Here is a 22,325-nt window from a genome sequence, read left to right on the forward strand (position 1 = left end):
GATGTCCTTCCTCTACCCTCTCCCATCTATTACTGATTTCATTCCTCTACCCTCAACCTCTCCCATCTATTACTGATGTCCTTCCTCTACCCTCAACCTGTCCCATCTATTACTGATGTCCTTCCTCTAGCCTCAACCATCTATTACTGATGTCCTTCCTCTACCCTCAACCTCTCCCATCTATTACTGATGTCCTTCCTCTACCCTCAACCTCTCCCATCTATTACTGATGTCCTCCTCTACCCTCTCCCATCTATTACTGATGTCCTTCCTCTACACTCAACCTCTCCATCTATTACTGATGTTCTTCCTCTACCCTCAACCTCTCCATCTATTACTGATGTCCATCCTCTACCCTCAACCTCTCCATCTATTACTGATGTCCTTCCTCTACCCTCAACCTCTCCCATCTATTACTGATGTCCTTCCTCTACCCTCAACCTCTCCCATCTATTAGTGATGTCCTTCCTCAACCATCTGTTACTGATGTCCTTCCTCTACACTCAACCATCTATTACTGATGTCCTTCCTCTACCCTCAACCTCTCCCATATATTACTGATGTACTTTCTCAACCATCAGCCTCTCCCGATATATTACTGATGTCCTTCCTATACCCTCAACCTCTCCAATCTATTACTGATGTCCTTCCTCTACCCTCAACATCCCCCATCTATTACTGATGTCCTTCCTCTACCTTCAACCTCTCCAATCTATTACTGATGTCCTCCTCTACCCTCGCCCATCTATTACTGATTTCCTTCCTCTACCTTCTCCCATCTATTACTGATGTCCTTCCTCTACCCTCAACCTCTCCCATCTATTACTGATGTCCTTCCTCTACCCTCAACCTCTCCCATCTATTACTGATGTCCTTCCTCTACCCTCAACCTCTCCATCTATTACTGATGTCCTTCCTCTACCCTCAACCTCTCCCATCTATTACTGATGTCCTTCCTCTACCCTCTCCCATCTATTACTGATTTCATTCCTCTACCCTCAACCTCTCCCATCTATTACTGATGTCCTTCCTCTACCCTCAACCTGTCCCATCTATTACTGATGTCCTTCCTCTAGCCTCAACCATCTATTACTGATGTCCTTCCTCTACCCTCAACCTCTCCCATCTATTACTGATGTCCTTCCTCTACCCTCAACCTCTCCCATCTATTACTGATGTCCTCCTCTACCCTCTCCCATCTATTACTGATGTCCTTCCTCTACACTCAACCTCTCCATCTATTACTGATGTTCTTCCTCTACCCTCAACCTCTCCATCTATTACTGATGTCCATCCTCTACCCTCAACCTCTCCATCTATTACTGATGTCCTTCCTCTACCCTCAACCTCTCCCATCTATTACTGATGTCCTTCCTCTACCCTCAACCTCTCCCATCTATTAGTGATGTCCTTCCTCAACCATCTGTTACTGATGTCCTTCCTCTACACTCAACCATCTATTACTGATGTCCTTCCTCTACCCTCAACCTCTCCCATATATTACTGATGTACTTTCTCAACCATCAGCCTCTCCCGATATATTACTGATGTCCTTCCTATACCCTCAACCTCTCCAATCTATTACTGATGTCCTTCCTCTACCCTCAACATCCCCCATCTATTACTGATGTCCTTCCTCTACCTTCAACCTCTCCAATCTATTACTGATGTCCTCCTCTACCCTCACCCATCTATTACTGATTTCCTTCCTCTACCTTCTCCCATCTATTACTGATGTCCTTCCTCTACCCTCAACCTCTCCCATCTATTACTGATGTCCTTCCTCTACCCTCAACCTCTCCCATCTATTACTGATGTCCTTCCTCTACCCTCAACCTCTCCCATCTATTACTGATGTCCTCCTCTACCCTCTCCCATCTATTACTGATGTCCTTCCTTTAACCTCAACCATCTATTACTGATGTCCTTCCTCTACACTCAACCTCTCCATCTATTACTGATGTTCTTCCTCTACCCTCAACCTCTCCATCTATTACTGATGTCCTTCCTCTACCCTCAACCTCTCCATCTATTACTGATGTCCTTCCTCTACCCTCAACCTCTCCCATCTATTACTGATGTCCTTCCTCTACCCTCTCCCATCTATTATTGATTTCCTTCCTCTACCCTCAACCTCTACCATCTATTACTGATGTCCTTCCTCTACCCTCAATCTCTCCCATCTATTACTGACGTCCTTCCTCTAGCCTCAACCATCTATTACTGATGTCCTTCCTCTACCCTCAACCTCTCCCATCTATTACTGATGTCCTCCTCTACCCTCTCCCATCTATTACTGATGTCCTTACTTTAACCTCAACCATCTATTACTGATGTCCTTCCTCTACACTCAACCTCTCCATCTATTACTGATGTCCTTCCTCTACCCTCAACCTCTCCCATCTATTACTGATGTCCTTCCTCTACCTTCAACCTCTCCCATCTATTACTGATGTCCTTCCTCTACCTTCAACCTCTCCCATCTATTACTGATGTCCTTCCTCTACCATCTATTACTGATTTCCTTCCTCTACCCTCTCCCATCTGTTACTGATGTCCTTCCTCTACCCTCAACCTCTCCCATCTATTACTGATATCCTTCCTCTAGCCTCAACCATCTATTACTGATGTCCTTCCTCTACCCTCAACCTCTCCCATCTATTACTGATGTCCTTCCTCGACCCTCAACATCTCCCATCTATTACTGATGTCCTTCCTCTACCCTCAACCTCTCCTATCTATTACTGATGTCCTTCCTCAACCCTCAAGAAGCTATTACTGATGTCCTTCCTCCACCCTCTACCTCTCCCATCTATTACTGATGTCCTTCCTCAATCCTCAACCTCTCACATCTAATACTGATGTCCTTCCTCTACCCTCAACCTCTCCCATCTATTACTGATGTCCTTCCTCTACCTTCAACCTCTGCCATCTATTACTGATGTCCTTCCTCAACCCTCAAATCTATTACTGATGGGCTTCCTCAACCCTCAAATCTATTACTGATGTCCTTTATCTACACTCAACCTCTCCCATCTATTACTGATGTCCTTCCTCTACCCTCAACCTCTCCTATCTATTACTGATGTTCCTTCCTCAACCCTCAACCAGCTATTACTGATGTCCTTCCTCCATCCTCAACCTCTCCCATCTATTACTGATGTCATTCCTCTACCTCTCCCATCTATTACTGATGTCCTTCCTCAATCCTCAACCTCTCACATCTATTACTGATGTCCTTCCTCTACCTTCAACCTCTCCCATCTATTACTGATGTCCTTCCTCTACCCTCAACCTCTAACATCTATTACTGATGTCCTTCCTCTACCCTCAACCTCTCCCATCTATTACTGATGTCCTTCCTCTACCCTCAACCTCTCCCATCTATTACTGATGTCCTCCTCTACCCTCTCCCACCTATTACTGATGTCCTTCCTTTAACCTCAACCATCTATTACTGATGTCCTTCCTCTACACTCAACCTCTCCATCTATTACTGATGTTCTTCCTCTACCCTCAACCTCTCCATCTATTACTGATGTCCTTCCTCTACCCTCAACCTCTCCATCTATTACTGATGTCCTTCTTCTACCCTCAACCTCTCCCATCTATTACTGATGTCCTTCCTCTACCCTCTCCCATCTATTACTGATTTCCTTCCTCTACCCTCAACCTCTCCCATCTATTACTGATGTCCTTCCTCTACCCTCAACCTGTCCCATCTATTACTGATGTCCTTCCTCTAGCCTCAACCATCTATTACTGATGTCCTTCCTCTACCCTCAACCTCTCCCATCTATTACTGATGTCCTTCCTCTACCCTCAACCTCTCCCATCTATTACTGATGTCCTCCTCTACCCTCTCCCATCTATTACTGATGTCCTTCCTCTACACTCAACCTCTCCATCTATTACTGATGTCCTTCCTCTACCCTCAACCTCTCCCATCTATTACTGATGTCCTTCCTCTACCCTCAACCTCTCCCATCTATTAGTGATGTCCTTCCTCAACCATCTGTTACTGATGTCCTTCCTCTACACTCAACCATCTATTACTGATGTCCTTCCTCTACCCTCAACCTCTCCCATATATTACTGATGTACTTTCTCAACCATCAGCCTCTCCCGATATATTACTGATGTCCTTCCTATACCCTCAACCTCTCCAATCTATTACTGATGTCCTTCCTCTACCCTCAACATCCCCCATCTATTACTGATGTCCTTCCTCTACCTTCAACCTCTCCAATCTATTACTGATGTCCTCCTCTACCCTCTCCCATCTATTACTGATTTCCTTCCTCTACCTTCTCCCATCTATTACTGATGTCCTTCCTCTACCCTCAACCTCTCCCATCTATTACTGATGTCCTTCCTCTACCCTCAACCTCTCCCATCTATTACTGATGTCCTTCCTCTACCCTCAACCTCTCCCATCTATTACTGATGTCCTCCTCTACCCTCTCCCATCTATTACTGATGTCCTTCCTTTAACCTCAACCATCTATTACTGATGTCCTTCCTCTACACTCAACCTCTCCATCTATTACTGATGTTCTTCCTCTACCCTCAACCTCTCCATCTATTACTGATGTCCTTCCTCTACCCTCAACCTCTCCATCTATTACTGATGTCCTTCCTCTACCCTCAACCTCTCCCATCTATTACTGATGTCCTTCCTCTACCCTCTCCCATCTATTATTGATTTCCTTCCTCTACCCTCAACCTCTACCATCTATTACTGATGTCCTTCCTCTACCCTCAATCTCTCCCATCTATTACTGACGTCCTTCCTCTAGCCTCAACCATCTATTACTGATGTCCTTCCTCTACCCTCAACCTCTCCCATCTATTACTGATGTCCTCCTCTACCCTCTCCCATCTATTACTGATGTCCTTACTTTAACCTCAACCATCTATTACTGATGTCCTTCCTCTACACTCAACCTCTCCATCTATTACTGATGTCCTTCCTCTACCCTCAACCTCTCCCATCTATTACTGATGTCCTTCCTCTACCTTCAACCTCTCCCATCTATTACTGATGTCCTTCCTCTACCTTCAACCTCTCCCATCTATTACTGATGTCCTTCCTCTACCATCTATTACTGATTTCCTTCCTCTACCCTCTCCCATCTGTTACTGATGTCCTTCCTCTACCCTCAACCTCTCCCATCTATTACTGATATCCTTCCTCTAGCCTCAACCATCTATTACTGATGTCCTTCCTCTACCCTCAACCTCTCCCATCTATTACTGATGTCCTTCCTCGACCCTCAACCTCTCCCATCTATTACTGATGTCCTTCCTCTACCCTCAACCTCTCCTATCTATTACTGATGTCCTTCCTCAACCCTCAAGAAGCTATTACTGATGTCCTTCCTCCACCCTCTACCTCTCCCATCTATTACTGATGTCCTTCCTCAATCCTCAACCTCTCACATCTAATACTGATGTCCTTCCTCTACCCTCAACCTCTCCCATCTATTACTGATGTCCTTCCTCTACCTTCAACCTCTGCCATCTATTACTGATGTCCTTCCTCAACCCTCAAATCTATTACTGATGGGCTTCCTCAACCCTCAAATCTATTACTGATGTCCTTTATCTACACTCAACCTCTCCCATCTATTACTGATGTCCTTCCTCTACCCTCAACCTCTCCTATCTATTACTGATGTCCTTCCTCAACCCTCAACCAGCTATTACTGATGTCCTTCCTCCATCCTCAACCTCTCCCATCTATTACTGATGTCATTCCTCTACCTCTCCCATCTATTACTGATGTCCTTCCTCAATCCTCAACCTCTCACATCTATTACTGATGTCCTTCCTCTACCTTCAACCTCTCCCATCTATTACTGATGTCCTTCCTCTACCCTCAACCTCTCCCATCTATTACTGATGTCCTTCCTCTACCCTCAACCTCTCCCATCTATTACTGATGTCCTTCCTCTACCCTCAACCTCTCCCATCTATTACTGATGTCCTCCTCTACCCTCTCCCACCTATTACTGATGTCCTTCCTTTAACCTCAACCATCTATTACTGATGTCCTTCCTCTACACTCAACCTCTCCATCTATTACTGATGTTCTTCCTCTACCCTCAACCTCTCCATCTATTACTGATGTCCTTCCTCTACCCTCAACCTCTCCATCTATTACTGATGTCCTTCTTCTACCCTCAACCTCTCCCATCTATTACTGATGTCCTTCCTCTACCCTCTCCCATCTATTACTGATTTCCTTCCTCTACCCTCAACCTCTCCCATCTATTACTGATGTCCTTCCTCTACCCTCAACCTGTCCCATCTATTACTGATGTCCTTCCTCTAGCCTCAACCATCTATTACTGATGTCCTTCCTCTACCCTCAACCTCTCCCATCTATTACTGATGTCCTTCCTCTACCCTCAACCTCTCCCATCTATTACTGATGTCCTCCTCTACCCTCTCCCATCTATTACTGATGTCCTTCCTCTACACTCAACTTCTCCATCTATTACTGATGTTCTTCCTCTACCCTCAACCTCTCCATCTATTAGTGATGTCCTTCCTCTACTCTCAACCTCTCCCATCTATTACATATGTCCTTCCTCTACCCTCAACCATCTATTACTGATGTCCTTCCTCTACCCTCAACCTCTCCATCTATTACTGATGTCCTTCCTCTACCCTCAACCTCTCCATCTATTACTGATGTCCTTCCTCTACCTCTGCTATCTATTACTGATGTCCTTCCTCAACCCTCAAATCTATTACTGATGTCCTTCCTCGACCCTCAACCTCTCCCATCTATTACTGATGTCCTTCCTCTACCCTCAACCTCTCCTATCTATTACTGATGTCCTTCCTCAACCCTCAAGAAGCTATTACTGATGTCCTTCCTCCACCCTCAACCTCTCCCATCTATTACTGATGTCCTTCCTCTACCTCTCCCATCTATTACTGATGTCCTTCCTCAATCCTCAACCTCTCACATCTAATACTGATGTCCTTCCTCTACCCTCAACCTCTCCCATCTATTACTGATGTCCTTCCTCTACCTTCAACCTCTGCCATCTATTACTGATGTCCTTCCTCAACCCTCAAATCTATTACTGATGGGCTTCCTCAACCCTCAAATCTATTACTGATGTCCTTTATCTACCCTCAACCTCTCCCATCTATTACTGATGTCCTTCCTCTACCCTCAACCTCTCCTATCTATTACTGATGTCCTTCCTCAACCCTCAACCAGCTATTACTGATGTCCTTCCTCCATCCTCAACCTCTCCAATCTATTACTGATGTCATTCCTCTACCTCTCCCATCTATTACTGATGTCCTTCCTCAATCCTCAACCTCTCACATCTATTACTGATGTCCTTCCTCTACCTTCAACCTCTCCCATCTATTACTGATGTCCTTCCTCTACCCTCAACCTCTCCCATCTGTTACTGATGTCCTTCCTCTACCCTCAACCTCTCCCATCTATTACTGATGTCCTTCCTCTACCCTCAACCTCTCCCATCTATTACTGATGTCCTCCTCTACCCTCTCCCATCTATTACTGATGTTCTTCCTTTAACCTCAACCATCTATTACTGATGTCCTTCCTCTACACTCAACCTCTCCATCTATTACTGATGTTCTTCCTCTACCCTCAACCTCTCCATCTATTACTGATGTCCTTCCTCTACCCTCAACCTCTCCATCTATTACTGATGTCCTTCTTCTACCCTCAACCTCTCCCATCTATTACTGATGTCCTTCCTCTACCCTCTCCCATCTATTACTGATTTCATTCCTCTACCCTCAACCTCTCCCATCTATTACTGATGTCCTTCCTCTACCCTCAACCTGTCCCATCTATTACTGATGTCCTTCCTCTAGCCTCAACCATCTATTACTGATGTCCTTCCTCTACCCTCAACCTCTCCCATCTATTACTGATGTCCTTCCTCTACCCTCAACCTCTCCCATCTATTACTGATGTCCTCCTCTACCCTCTCCCATCTATTACTGATGTCCTTCCTCTACACTCAACCTCTCCATCTATTACTGATGTTCTTCCTCTACCCTCAACCTCTCCATCTATTACTGATGTCCATCCTCTACCCTCAACCTCTCCATCTATTACTGATGTCCTTCCTCTACCCTCAACCTCTCCCATCTATTACTGATGTCCTTCCTCTACCCTCAACCTCTCCCATCTATTAGTGATGTCCTTCCTCAACCATCTGTTACTGATGTCCTTCCTCTACACTCAACCATCTATTACTGATGTCCTTCCTCTACCCTCAACCTCTCCCATATATTACTGATGTCCTTCCTCTACCCTCAACATCCCCCATCTATTACTGATGTCCTTCCTCTACCTTCAACCTCTCCAATCTATTACTGATGTCCTCCTCTACCCTCTCCCATCTATTACTGATTTCCTTCCTCTACCTTCTCCCATCTATTACTGATGTCCTTCCTCTACCCTCAACCTCTCCCATCTATGACTGATGTCCTTCCTCTACCCTCAACCTCTCCCATCTATTACTGATGTCCTTCCTCTACCCTCAACCTCTCCCATCTATTACTGATGTCCTCCTCTACCCTCTCCCATCTATTACTGATGTCCTTCCTTTAACCTCAACCATCTATTACTGATGTCCTTCCTCTACACTCAACCTCTCCATCTATTAGTGATGTCCTTCCTCTACCCTCAACCTCTCCATCTATTACTGATGTCCTTCCTCTACCCTCAACCTCTCCATCTATTACTGATGTCCTTCCTCTACCTCTGCTATCTATTACTGATGTCCTTCCTCAACCCTCAAATCTATTACTGATGTCCTTCCTCGACCCTCAACCTCTCCCATCTATTACTGATGTCCTTCCTCTACCCTCAACCTCTCCTATCTATTACTGATGTCCTTCCTCAACCCTCAAGAAGCTATTACTGATGTCCTTCCTCCACCCTCAACCTCTCCCATCTATTACTGATGTCCTTCCTCTACCTCTCCCATCTATTACTGATGTCCTTCCTCAATCCTCAACCTCTCACATCTAATACTGATGTCCTTCCTCTACCCTCAACCTCTCCCATCTATTACTGATGTCCTTCCTCTACCTTCAACCTCTGCCATCTATTACTGATGTCCTTCCTCAACCCTCAAATCTATTACTGATGGGCTTCCTCAACCCTCAAATCTATTACTGATGTCCTTTATCTACCCTCAACCTCTCCCATCTATTACTGATGTCCTTCCTCTACCCTCAACCTCTCCTATCTATTACTGATGTCCTTCCTCAACCCTCAACCAGCTATTACTGATGTCCTTCCTCCATCCTCAACCTCTCCAATCTATTACTGATGTCATTCCTCTACCTCTCCCATCTATTACTGATGTCCTTCCTCAATCCTCAACCTCTCACATCTATTACTGATGTCCTTCCTCTACCTTCAACCTCTCCCATCTATTACTGATGTCCTTCCTCTACCCTCAACCTCTCCCATCTGTTACTGATGTCCTTCCTCTACCCTCAACCTCTCCCATCTATTACTGATGTCCTTCCTCTACCCTCAACCTCTCCCATCTATTACTGATGTCCTCCTCTACCCTCTCCCATCTATTACTGATGTTCTTCCTTTAACCTCAACCATCTATTACTGATGTCCTTCCTCTACACTCAACCTCTCCATCTATTACTGATGTTCTTCCTCTACCCTCAACCTCTCCATCTATTACTGATGTCCTTCCTCTACCCTCAACCTCTCCATCTATTACTGATGTCCTTCTTCTACCCTCAACCTCTCCCATCTATTACTGATGTCCTTCCTCTACCCTCTCCCATCTATTACTGATTTCATTCCTCTACCCTCAACCTCTCCCATCTATTACTGATGTCCTTCCTCTACCCTCAACCTGTCCCATCTATTACTGATGTCCTTCCTCTAGCCTCAACCATCTATTACTGATGTCCTTCCTCTACCCTCAACCTCTCCCATCTATTACTGATGTCCTTCCTCTACCCTCAACCTCTCCCATCTATTACTGATGTCCTCCTCTACCCTCTCCCATCTATTACTGATGTCCTTCCTCTACACTCAACCTCTCCATCTATTACTGATGTTCTTCCTCTACCCTCAACCTCTCCATCTATTACTGATGTCCATCCTCTACCCTCAACCTCTCCATCTATTACTGATGTCCTTCCTCTACCCTCAACCTCTCCCATCTATTACTGATGTCCTTCCTCTACCCTCAACCTCTCCCATCTATTAGTGATGTCCTTCCTCAACCATCTGTTACTGATGTCCTTCCTCTACACTCAACCATCTATTACTGATGTCCTTCCTCTACCCTCAACCTCTCCCATATATTACTGATGTCCTTCCTCTACCCTCAACATCCCCCATCTATTACTGATGTCCTTCCTCTACCTTCAACCTCTCCAATCTATTACTGATGTCCTCCTCTACCCTCTCCCATCTATTACTGATTTCCTTCCTCTACCTTCTCCCATCTATTACTGATGTCCTTCCTCTACCCTCAACCTCTCCCATCTATTACTGATGTCCTTCCTCTACCCTCAACCTCTCCCATCTATTACTGATGTCCTTCCTCTACCCTCAACCTCTCCCATCTATTACTGATGTCCTCCTCTACCCTCTCCCATCTATTACTGATGTCCTTCCTTTAACCTCAACCATCTATTACTGATGTCCTTCCTCTACACTCAACCTCTCCATCTATTACTGATGTTCTTCCTCTACCCTCAACCTCTCCATCTATTACTGATGTCCTTCCTCTACCCTCAACCTCTCCATCTATTACTGATGTCCTTCCTCTACCCTCAACCTCTCCCATCTATTACTGATGTCCTTCCTCTACCCTCTCCCATCTATTATTGATTTCCTTCCTCTACCCTCAACCTCTACCATCTATTACTGATGTCCTTCCTCTACCCTCAATCTCTCCCATCTATTACTGACGTCCTTCCTCTAGCCTCAACCATCTATTACTGATGTCCTTCCTCTACCCTCAACCTCTCCCATCTATTACTGATGTCCTCCTCTACCCTCTCCCATCTATTACTGATGTCCTTACTTTAACCTCAACCATCTATTACTGATGTCCTTCCTCTACACTCAACCTCTCCATCTATTACTGATGTCCTTCCTCTACCCTCAACCTCTCCCATCTATTACTGATGTCCTTCCTCTACCTTCAACCTCTCCCATCTATTACTGATGTCCTTCCTCTACCTTCAACCTCTCCCATCTATTACTGATGTCCTTCCTCTACCATCTATTACTGATTTCCTTCCTCTACCCTCTCCCATCTGTTACTGATGTCCTTCCTCTACCCTCAACCTCTCCCATCTATTACTGATATCCTTCCTCTAGCCTCAACCATCTATTACTGATGTCCTTCCTCTACCCTCAACCTCTCCCATCTATTACTGATGTCCTTCCTCGACCCTCAACCTCTCCCATCTATTACTGATGTCCTTCCTCTACCCTCAACCTCTCCTATCTATTACTGATGTCCTTCCTCAACCCTCAAGAAGCTATTACTGATGTCCTTCCTCCACCCTCTACCTCTCCCATCTATTACTGATTTCCTTCCTCAATCCTCAACCTCTCACATCTAATACTGATGTCCTTCCTCTACCCTCAACCTCTCCCATCTATTACTGATGTCCTTCCTCTACCTTCAACCTCTGCCATCTATTACTGATGTCCTTCCTCAACCCTCAAATCTATTACTGATGGGCTTCCTCAACCCTCAAATCTATTACTGATGTCCTTTATCTACACTCAACCTCTCCCATCTATTACTGATGTCCTTCCTCTACCCTCAACCTCTCCTATCTATTACTGATGTCCTTCCTCAACCCTCAACCAGCTATTACTGATGTCCTTCCTCAATCCTCAACCTCTCACATCTATTACTGATGTCCTTCCTCTACCTTCAACCTCTCCCATCTATTACTGATGTCCTTCCTCTACCCTCAACCTCTCCAATCTATTACTGATGTCCTTCCTCTACCCTCAACCTCTCCCATCTATTACTGATGTCCTTCCTCTACCCTCAACCTCTCCCATCTATTACTGATGTCCTTCCTCTACCCTCAACCTCTCCATCTATTACTGATGTTCTTCCTCTACCCTCAACCTCTCCATCTATTACTGATGTCCTTCCTCTACCTCTCCCATCTATTACTGATGTCCTTCCTCTACCCTCAACCTCTCCCATCTATTACTGATGTCCTTCCTCTACCCTCAACCTCTCCCATCTATTACTGATGTCCTCCTCTACCCTCTCCCATCTATTACTGATGTCCTTCCTTTAACCTAAACCATCTATTACTGATGTCCTTCCTCTACACTCAACCTCTCCATCTATTACTGATGTTCTTCCTCTACCCTCAACCTCTCCATCTATTACTGATGTCCTTCCTCTACCCTCAACCTCTCCATCTATTACTGATGTCCTTCCTTTACCCTCAACCTCTCCCATCTATTACTGATGTCCTTCCTCTACCCTCTCCCATCTATTACTGATTTCCTTCCTCTACCCTCAACCTCTCCCATCTATTACTGATGTCCTTCCTCTAGCCTCAACCATCTATTACTGATGTCCTTCCTCTACCCTCAACCTCTCCCATCTATTACTGATGTCCTTCCTCTACCCTCAACCTCTCCCATCTATTACTGATGTCCTCCTCTACCCTCTCCCATCTATTACTGATGTCCTTCCATTAACCTCAACCATCTATTACTGATGTCCTTCCTCTACACTCAACCTCTCCATCTATTACTGATGTTCTTCCTCTACCCTCAACCTCTCCATCTATTACTGATGTCCTTCCTCTACCCTCAACCTCTCCCATCTATTAGTGATGTCCTTCCTCTACCCTCAACCTCTCCCATCTGTTACTGATGTCCTTCCTCTACCCTCAACCATCTATTACTGATGTCCTTCCTCTACCCTCAACCTCTCCCATATATATCTGATGTCCTTCCTCAACCCTCAACCTCTCCCATATATTACTCATGTCCTTCCTATACCCCCAACCTCTCCAATCTATTACTGATGTCCTTCCTCTACCCTCAACATCTCCCATCTATTACTGATGTCCTTCCTCTACCTTCAACCTCTCCAATATATTACTGATGTCCTCCTCTACCCTCTCCCATCTATTACTGATTTCCTTCCTCTACCTTCTCCCATCTATTACTGATGTCCTTCCTCTACCCTCAACCTCTCCCATCTATTACTGATGTCCTTCCTCTAGTCTCAACCATCTATTACTGATGTCCTTCCTCTACCCTCAACCTCTCCCATCTATTACTGATGTCCTCCTTTACCCTCTCCCATCTATTACTGATGTCCTTCCTTTACCCTCAACCATCTATTACTGATGTCCTTCCTCTACCCTCAACCTCTCCATCTATTACTGATGTCCTTCCTCTACCCTCAACCTCTCCATCTATTACTGATGTCCTTCCTCCACCCTCAACCTCTCCCATCTATTACTGATGTCCTTCCTCTACCTCTCCCATCTATTACTGATGTCCTTCCTCAATCCTCACTCTCTCACATCTATTACTGATGTCCTTCCTCTACCCTCAACCTCTCCCATCTATTACTGATGTCCTTCCTCTACCTTCAACCTCTGCCATCTATTACTGATGTCCTTCCTCAACCCTCAAATCTATTACTGATGTCCTTCCTCAACCCTCAAATCTATTACTGATGTCCTTCCTCTACCCTCAGCCTCTCCCATCTATTACTGATGTCCTTCCTCTACCCTCAACCTCTCCCATCTATTACTGATGTCCTTCCTCAATCCTCAACCTCTCACATCTAATACTGATGTCCTTCCTCTACCCTCAACCTCTCCCATCTATTACTGATGTCCTTCCTCTACCCTCAACCTCTCCCATCTATTACTGATGTCCTTCCTCTACCCTCAACCTCTCCCATCTATTACTGATGTCCTTCCTCAACCCTCAACCAGCTATTACTGATGTCCTTCCTCCACCCTCAACCTCTCCCATCTATTACTGATGTCATTCCTCTACCTCTCCCATCTATTACTGATGTCCTTCCTCAACCCTCAACCTCTCACATCAATTACTGATGTCCTTCCTCTACCTTCAACCTCTCCCATCTATTACTGATGTCCTTCCTCTACCCTCAACCTCTCCCATCTATTACTGATGTCCTTCCTCTACCCTCAACCTCTCCCATCTATTACTGATGTTCTTCCTCTACCCTCAACCTCTCCCATCTATTACTGATGTCCTCCTCTACCCACATCCATCTATTACTGATGTCCTTCCTTTAACCTCAACCATCTATTACTGATGTCCTTCCTCTACACTCAACCTCTCCATCTATTACTGATGTTCTTCCTCTACCCTCAACCTCTCCATCTATTACTGATGTCCTTCCTCTACCCTCAACCTCTCCCATCTATTACTGATGTCCTTCCTCTACCCTCAACCTCTCCCATCTATTACTGATGTCCTCCTCTACCCTCTCCCATTTATTACTGATGTCCTTCCTTTAACCTCAACCATCTATTACTGATGTCCTTCCTCTACACTCAACCTCTCCATCTATTACTGATGTTCTTCCTCTACCCTCAACCTCTCCATCTATTACTGATGTCCTTCCTCTACCCTCAACCTCTCCATCTATTACTGATGTCCTTCCTCTACCCTCAACCTCTCCCATCTATTACTGATGTCCTTCCTCTACCCTCAACCTCTCCCATCTATTAGTGATGTCCTTCCTCTACCCTCAACCTCTCCCATCTGTTACTGATGTCCTTCCTCTACCCTCAACCATCTATTACTGATGTCCTTCCTCTACCCTCAACCTCTCCCATATATTACTGATGTCCTTCCTCAACCCTCAACCTCTCCCATATATTACTGATGTCCTTCCTATACCCTCAACCTCTCCAATCTATTACTGATGTCCTTCCTCTACCCTCAACATCTCCCATCTATTACTGATGTCCTTCCTCTACCTTCAACCTCTCCAATCTATTACTGATGCCCTCTCCCATCTATTACTGATTTCCTTCCTCTACTTTCTCCCATCTATTACTGATGTCCTTCCTCTACCCTCAACCTCTCCCATCTATTACTGATGTCCTTCCTCTAGTCTCAACCATCTATTACTGATGTCCTTCCTCTACCCTCAACCTCTCCCATCTATTACTGATGTCCTCCTCTACCATCTCCCATCTATTACTGATGTCCTTCCTTTACCCTCAACCATCTATTACTGATGTCCTTCCTCTACCCTCAACCTCTCCATCTATTACTGATGTCCTTCCTCTACCCTCAACCTCTCCATCTATTACTGATGTCCTTCCTCTACCCTCAACCTCTCCCATCTATTACTGATGTCCTTCCTCTACCCTCAACCATCTATTACTGATGTCCTTCCTCTCCCCTCAACCATCCATTACTGATGTCCTTCCTCTACCCTCAACCTCTCCCGTCTATTACTGATGTCCTTCCTCTACCCTCAACCATCCATTACTGATGTCCTTCCTCTACCCTCAACCTCTCCCGTCTATTACTGATGTCCTTCCTCTACCCTCAACCATCTATTACTGATGTCCTTCCTGTACCCTCAACCTCTCCCATCTATTACTGATGTCCTTCCTCTAACCTCAACCATCTATTACTGATGTCCTTCCTCTACCCTCAACCTCAACCATCTATTACTGATGTCCTTCCTCTACCCTTACGTAGGACGCTACATTTAAATGATTGTTTATGTAGGACGCTACATTTAACTGATTGATTGATGTAGGACGCTACATTTAAATGATTGTTTTACGTAGGACGCTACATTTAAATTATTATTTTACGTAGGACGCTACATTTAACTGATTGTTTTACTTAGGACGCTACATTTAACTGATTGTTTTACGTAGGACGCTACATTTAACTGATTGTTTTACGTAGGACGCTACATTTAACTGATTGTTTTACGTAGGACGCTACATTTAACTGATTGTTTTACGTAGGACGCTACATTTAACTGATTGTTTTACGTAGGACGCTACATTTAACTGATTGTTTTACGTCGGACGCTACATTTAACTGATTGTTTTACGTCGGACGCTACATTTAACTGATTGTTTATGTAGGACGCTACATTTAAATGATTGTTTATGTAGGACGCTACATTTAAATTATTGTTTTACGTAGGACACTACATTTAAATGATTGTTTTACGTAGGACGCTACATTTAAATGATTGTTTAAATGACAGCCTTATAGCCTACCTCTGGCAGTTCAATTATTTTATATAGGCCTAGGCTCAGGAAGAATTAGACTCCAATTAAGCCCTATTGATGTTTGTAAAGTCAAATTAAAATGAAGGTTATTGAAGATATGATCAATATATCTTCAATATAAAATATAAAATATAATTATTCATACCTTCAATATATCATTATTCATACCTTCAATATAATATATCATTATTCATACCTGGAATACAATATGGTCATTTATTCCAAGCTGAATAGACAATTTGACTCATTTTCTGAGTGTTTGTTTCTAAACAACAGTGGTATCTTGCTTATACAGTGGTACTGAAATGAACATCATCTTACTGTCTCTTCTGCTTCAGAACCCTCATAGCTTTCTGCTTCACCATGTTCTGGAGAGGAAGAGGAGATAGGAGACAAGAAGACTTTATTAGTCCATCAGCTTTCAAGAACACCGACAGACAGGCAGGCAGACTGACAGACAGAAAGGCAGACAGACAGGCAAGACAGGCAGGCAAGACAGACAGGCAAGACAGACAGGCAAGACAGACTGACAACCAGAGACAGACTGACAGGCAGAGACAGACTGACAGACAGTAGGACAGAGACAGACTGACAGACAGTAGGACAGAGACAGGCAGGCAGGCAAGACAGACTGACGGACAGGCAGGCAAGACAGACGGACGGACAGGCAGGCAGGCAAGACAGACGGACGGACAGGCAGGCAAGACAGACGGACGGACAGGCAGGCAAGACAGACGGACGGACAGGCAGGCAAGACAGACTGACGGACAGGCAGGCAAGACAGACTGACGGACAGGCAGGCAAGACAGACGGACGGACAGGCAGGCAAGACAGACGGACGGACAGGCAGGCAAGACAGACGGACGGACAGACAGGCAAGACAGACGGACGGACAGGCAGTCAAGACAGACGGACGGACAGGCAGTCAAGACAGACGGACGGACAGGCAGTCAAGACAGACTGACAGGCAGGCAAGACAGACTGACAGGCAGGCAAGACATACTGACAGGCAGGCAAGACAGACTGACCGACATACTGACACATAGACTTGCAGGCATCAGAGGTTAGTGTAAGCGGTCAGTCAAGGGCAGCGTTTCCCAAACTCGGTCTTCAGGACCCCAAGGGGTGCACGTTTTGGTTTTAATGATGATTAGTTGATAATCTGAATCAGCTGTGTAGTGTTGGGGGAAAATAAAACCGTGCATCCCTTGTGGTCCCGGGGACCGAGTTTGGGAAACGCTGCTCTAGGGTGAAATCATTTGAATTAAAACACTTTTTGACAGAGAAGGAGATGTGTCGCGCTGCACGAGGTAAATGGTGGTCACACCAGATACTGACTGGTTTTCTGATCCACGCCCCTACCTTTTTTATAAGGTATCTGCGAGTAGGGCTCTACCTGATTTAAAAAAATCTTGGTCGACTGAGAGTTTTGTTGGTCGACAGAGTTTTGTTGTTTCGACCAATCTATTAGTCTACATTTTAAAACATGTATTTTTCCGTATATAGACACATGAAATCAACTATATGTAGGCTACTGAGCTTGTCTGATGCTTTAAGCGATTAAAAATGAAGACACAAATTACTAAAGAGGGAGCCAGAGATCAATATAGCCTAACCAGTATACAATAACCAGTTTCCGACCCCCCTCATCCTGCTGGCCTTGGCAGATTCTGCCATTATGTTCCTGAAGTTGCCAGTAACAGGCTACACCAGCGGTCTACAACCTTCTCCATTTGGAGTGCCAAGTTATCCTACCATTTCTACTGATCTGCTTGCCAGTAATGGTTTTCATGTGCACATTTTCATGGAACAGTTTTATTTCATTCATAATAAAAGTCTTCATATCTCAAAATCAATGTCATGTGGTTAATCAAAATTCTATCTAAATGAAAATGATACAAATCTGTCAATATCTAAAAATAGCCGACATAAAGACAACAAATACAAACTTGGTAGCCTGCTGGTAGAAAACATTCCGATAAAAACAATATCCTATAAATCACATTGTTTACACATGGCCTGTCTGCAAACAACTTGAAACATTGTATCAACTATTAACTTGGTCCAGCCTGAAGCTTGCTAGCAAACTTGCAAGATATTATAAAATATTCTGGTCCCTCAGAGTTTCCCACTCCAGTGAGCTCCAGACTGACAGACACGGCTGTAGGCTATTTGAGCAAAGGATAAGAAGTAATCAGGAAGGTCTATTTTATGACATTTTTCCCCCTTTCATGCTGAGTGGTTATGGAAAGGGAGAGAGCTGGAAAGATTTTTCAAATTGGCTACATTGAGGAACTATTGTCATTCTCAATGGATGTAAAAACAGGTTTGCTTGGTGTTTGAGGTGAGGAAGACTTTACTTTGAGAAGTTCCACAGCTCATTAGTGGTGGTGCTTTAAGCCAATCAGAAATACTGTCGGATCCCCAAATAGGCACATTTATATGCCCACATTTAGGAGGCCAGGTAGCCTAAAGGCCTAAAGCCAGGTAGCCTAAAGGCCTACTCTATGCCTAATCAGGTGCGTGTCCATTCTATGCCTAATCAGGTGCGTGTCCATTCTATGCCTAATCAGGTGCGTGTCCATTCTATGCCTAATCAGGTGCGTGTCCATTCTATGCCTAATCAGGTGCGCGTCCATTCTATGCCTAATCAGGTGCGCGTCCATTCTATGCCTAATCAGGTGCGCGTCCATTCTATGCCTAATCAGGTGCGCGTCCATTCTATGCCTAATCAGGTGCGCGTCCATTCTATGCCTAATCAGGTGCGTGTCCATTCTATGCCTAATCAGGTGCGTGTCCATTCTATGCCTAATCGGGTGCGTGTCCATTCTATGCCTAATCGGGTACGTGTCCATTCTATGCCTAATCGAGTGCGTGTCCATTCTATGCCTAATCAGGTGCGTGTCCATTCTATGCCTAATCAGGTGCGTGTCCATTCTATTCCTAATCAGGTGCGTGTCCATTCTATGCCTAATCAGGTATGTGTCCATTCTATGCCTAATCAGGTACGTGTCCATTCTATGCCTAATCAGGTGCGTGTCCATTCTATGCCTAATCAGGTGCGTGTCCATTCTATGCCTAATCAGGTATGTGTCCATTCTATGCCTAATCAGGTACGTGTCCATTCTATGCCTAATCAGGTACGTGTCCATTCTATGCCTAATCAGGTGCGTGTCCTTAAGATTGACAGGAGCGCTCCAAACAAATGACAATTAATAAATTGACATCTCGTAAATGAAATAAACCCCCCCAAAACCAAAATTCTCACAAGTTAGGCCCTGCAAACAACTTTTTTTTTTACATTTACATTTTAGTCATTTAGCAGATGCTCTTATCCAGAGCGACTTACAGTAGTGAATGCATACATTTCATAATTTTTTTTCTCTGTACTGGTCCCCCGTGGGAACCGAACCCACAACCCTGGCGTTGCAAACACCATGTTCTACCAACTGCTCTACCACCTGCTCTACCAACTGATCTACCAACTGCTCTACCACCTGCTCTACCAACTGATCTACCAACTGCTTTACCAACTGCTTTACCAACTGCTCTACCAACTGCTCTACCAATTGCTCTACCAAGTGCTCTACCAACTGAGCCACACGGGACTGTGGCTTTTTAATATATTTTCCACAGCTCGACTAAAAAAAATCTTGGGTCGACCAACAGCCTATTGACCAAACAATCACCTAGTCAACTAAATGAGGTCAGCCCTATCTGTGACCAACAGATGCAGATCTGTATTCCTAGTCGTGAAATTAATAGATTAGGGCCTAATTCATTTATTTCAGTTGACTGATTTCATTATATGAACTGTAACTCAGTAAAATGTTTGAAGTTGTTGCATGTTGCGTTTAGATACGTGTAGATAATAAAATAGACTTTTCCATTTAAGTTGACATGCGACGGCGGGTGGGCCGGCAGCCATTTTATTGTAGTAATTAGAAGTTAAAATGTCAATGGTGTACCATCTAAACGTAGTGTTCTGAAGAGATAGAAACATAACTCATAGAATGGACCTATGATTGAAATGACACCCATTCTGTATTCAAGAGCATGTTGTGTCTCAACCGATGACGGGCACAACACAACCACCTCAGATTACGTGAAATAGGGTCTAAGCTACAACATGCAGATATGAAAAACAGTTTACATGTTGTTAGATAATTTATGTTAAATGTCATAATTTTTTATTACAAATCATCAGTTTATTTTTCCCAGTGATGTAGAAATGGATGTCTCGTGGTATGGTGGGGTATGCAAAATGGGTAAACTTTGAGGACCCTTTATCTCCTGAATGTTTTGGTATTCAGGTCCCAAAAGTCACTTTCTGACCTCTTCTTCCATGGGCAAACATGGATGGAAAGTTGTGTTTAAATCAAAAGGCATGCTGTCAAAAAAGTGACTGAATTCAGATGGATTTTCCCTCTAACCTGAGCCATCTACTAAATCTCTAACCTTTGAGGGTCCGTCTCTCATCTTCTTCATTTGGTCTTTATACTTCATCAGTTCAGCGTCCAGACGGGAGATCTTCTGATCCATAGACTCCGCCCTGGCATCCACCTACATCACATCAAATCAAATGTATTTATAAAGCCCTTCTTACATTTTTATTTTATTTATTTTGCTCCTTTGCACCATATTATTTATATTTTATCTTTGAACTTTCTTCAAACTACAAATCTACCATTCCAGTGTTTTTCTTGCTGTACTTTATTTACTTTGCCACCATGGCATTTTTTTGCCTTTACCTCCCTTATCTCACATCATTTGCTCACATTGTATATAGTCTTATTTTTATTTTTATTTTTCTACTGCATCATTGATTGTATGTTGTTTTACTCCATGTGTAACTCTGTGTTTTTGTATGTTGTCGAACTGCTTTGCCAGGTCGCAATTGTAAATGAGAACTTGTTCTCAACTTGCCTACCTGGTTAAATAAAGGTGAAATAAATAAATAAATAAAATACATCAGCTGATATCTCAAAGTGCCGTACAGAAACCCAGCCTAAAACCCCAGAACCTAGGAAGAAACCTAGAGAGGAACCAGGCTATGAGGGGTGGCCAGTCCTCTTCTGGCTGTGCCGGGTGGAGATTATAATAGCATCACACAGCATCACACAGCTCTCAGTTAATCACAGATGTATCAATAAATACTATCTAAAGACACAGATACCACAGTCCTTCCTTTAAATGACATGTTTGGAATAAACTGAAGGAAAATGCAGCCCCTTGGGACAGTTCCCAAACAGGCCTACAGCTAGGAGAGACATGAGACCTGGACAGACAACAGGACAAACCAATTACATTACTGTAATAGCCTGAAGCAGCAAGACACCAAATAACAGGATTACCACGTTGGGAAAGAAGGCAGTTTATTAGCTGTTTGACCCGAGGTGGAAAATGACCCTAACTAGCTGCAGTGACATGATCCATCCAGGGAAATGGCTCTACAGTTGAACCGTAATGTTGGTGAGTTCTGTTGTTTTGATTTCTACAGATGAACAACCTAACCCTATCGATAGGTAACATTAGCTGGCTAATTTTAGCCGACTGGTTGTCATCATAACTAGCGGAAAAACAAACACACCACCAGATAAAACTTACATTTCCTATGCAGTCCGATAGCTTAGGAGGGGGTGCTTTGGGTTTTCCCCGACCAAATATTCGGTTCATTTTGACAATATATAACTCCCAGAAGCCTTATAACCTGTGTAATAAAGATAATCTAACGTTTTACCTAATTATATATAAGGAGGGCATTTGCACAACATGTTTCACAACAGCACACAACAAAATTCCAGAGACATATTGAGCAACCAACTGATACCAATCACGACCACACCCAGAGACTGATGGCGGACTAAGCACTCACACAAAAATGTCAAGACATGAAAGCACCCTAGCCACACGAACTGACCAATGGTGTAAAGAACAACATTCCATGAATATCGCAAGCACCCAGACACGAATTACCAGAAATACACACACACACACACACACTTAGGTGTGTT

The 22,325-nt window shown here is 44.1% G+C and overlaps 1 protein-coding gene across 2 annotated transcripts in view; it reads right to left on the reverse strand.

Annotated features, from left to right (window-relative positions):
* The window catches only part of LOC123741337 (charged multivesicular body protein 5-like), a 481,964-nt gene extending 459,977 nt beyond the window's left edge, over positions 1–21,987 (reverse strand). For both annotated transcript variants that reach the window (XM_045714197.1, XM_045714196.1), the window contains exons 1-3: positions 21,919–21,987; positions 20,770–20,874; positions 16,633–16,679 (exon numbers count right to left, since the gene is read on the reverse strand). In XM_045714197.1, the coding sequence (XP_045570153.1) occupies positions 16,633–16,679; positions 20,770–20,874; positions 21,919–21,987 (221 nt within the window). The remainder of the gene's footprint in view (positions 1–16,632; positions 16,680–20,769; positions 20,875–21,918) is intronic.
* Positions 21,988–22,325: the final 338 nt, after the last annotated feature.

This window comes from Salmo salar, chromosome 14 (genome assembly GCF_965601325.2).
Source record: "Salmo salar chromosome 14, fSalSal1, whole genome shotgun sequence".
In the NCBI taxonomy this organism is placed as follows: domain Eukaryota; kingdom Metazoa; phylum Chordata; class Actinopteri; order Salmoniformes; family Salmonidae; genus Salmo; species Salmo salar.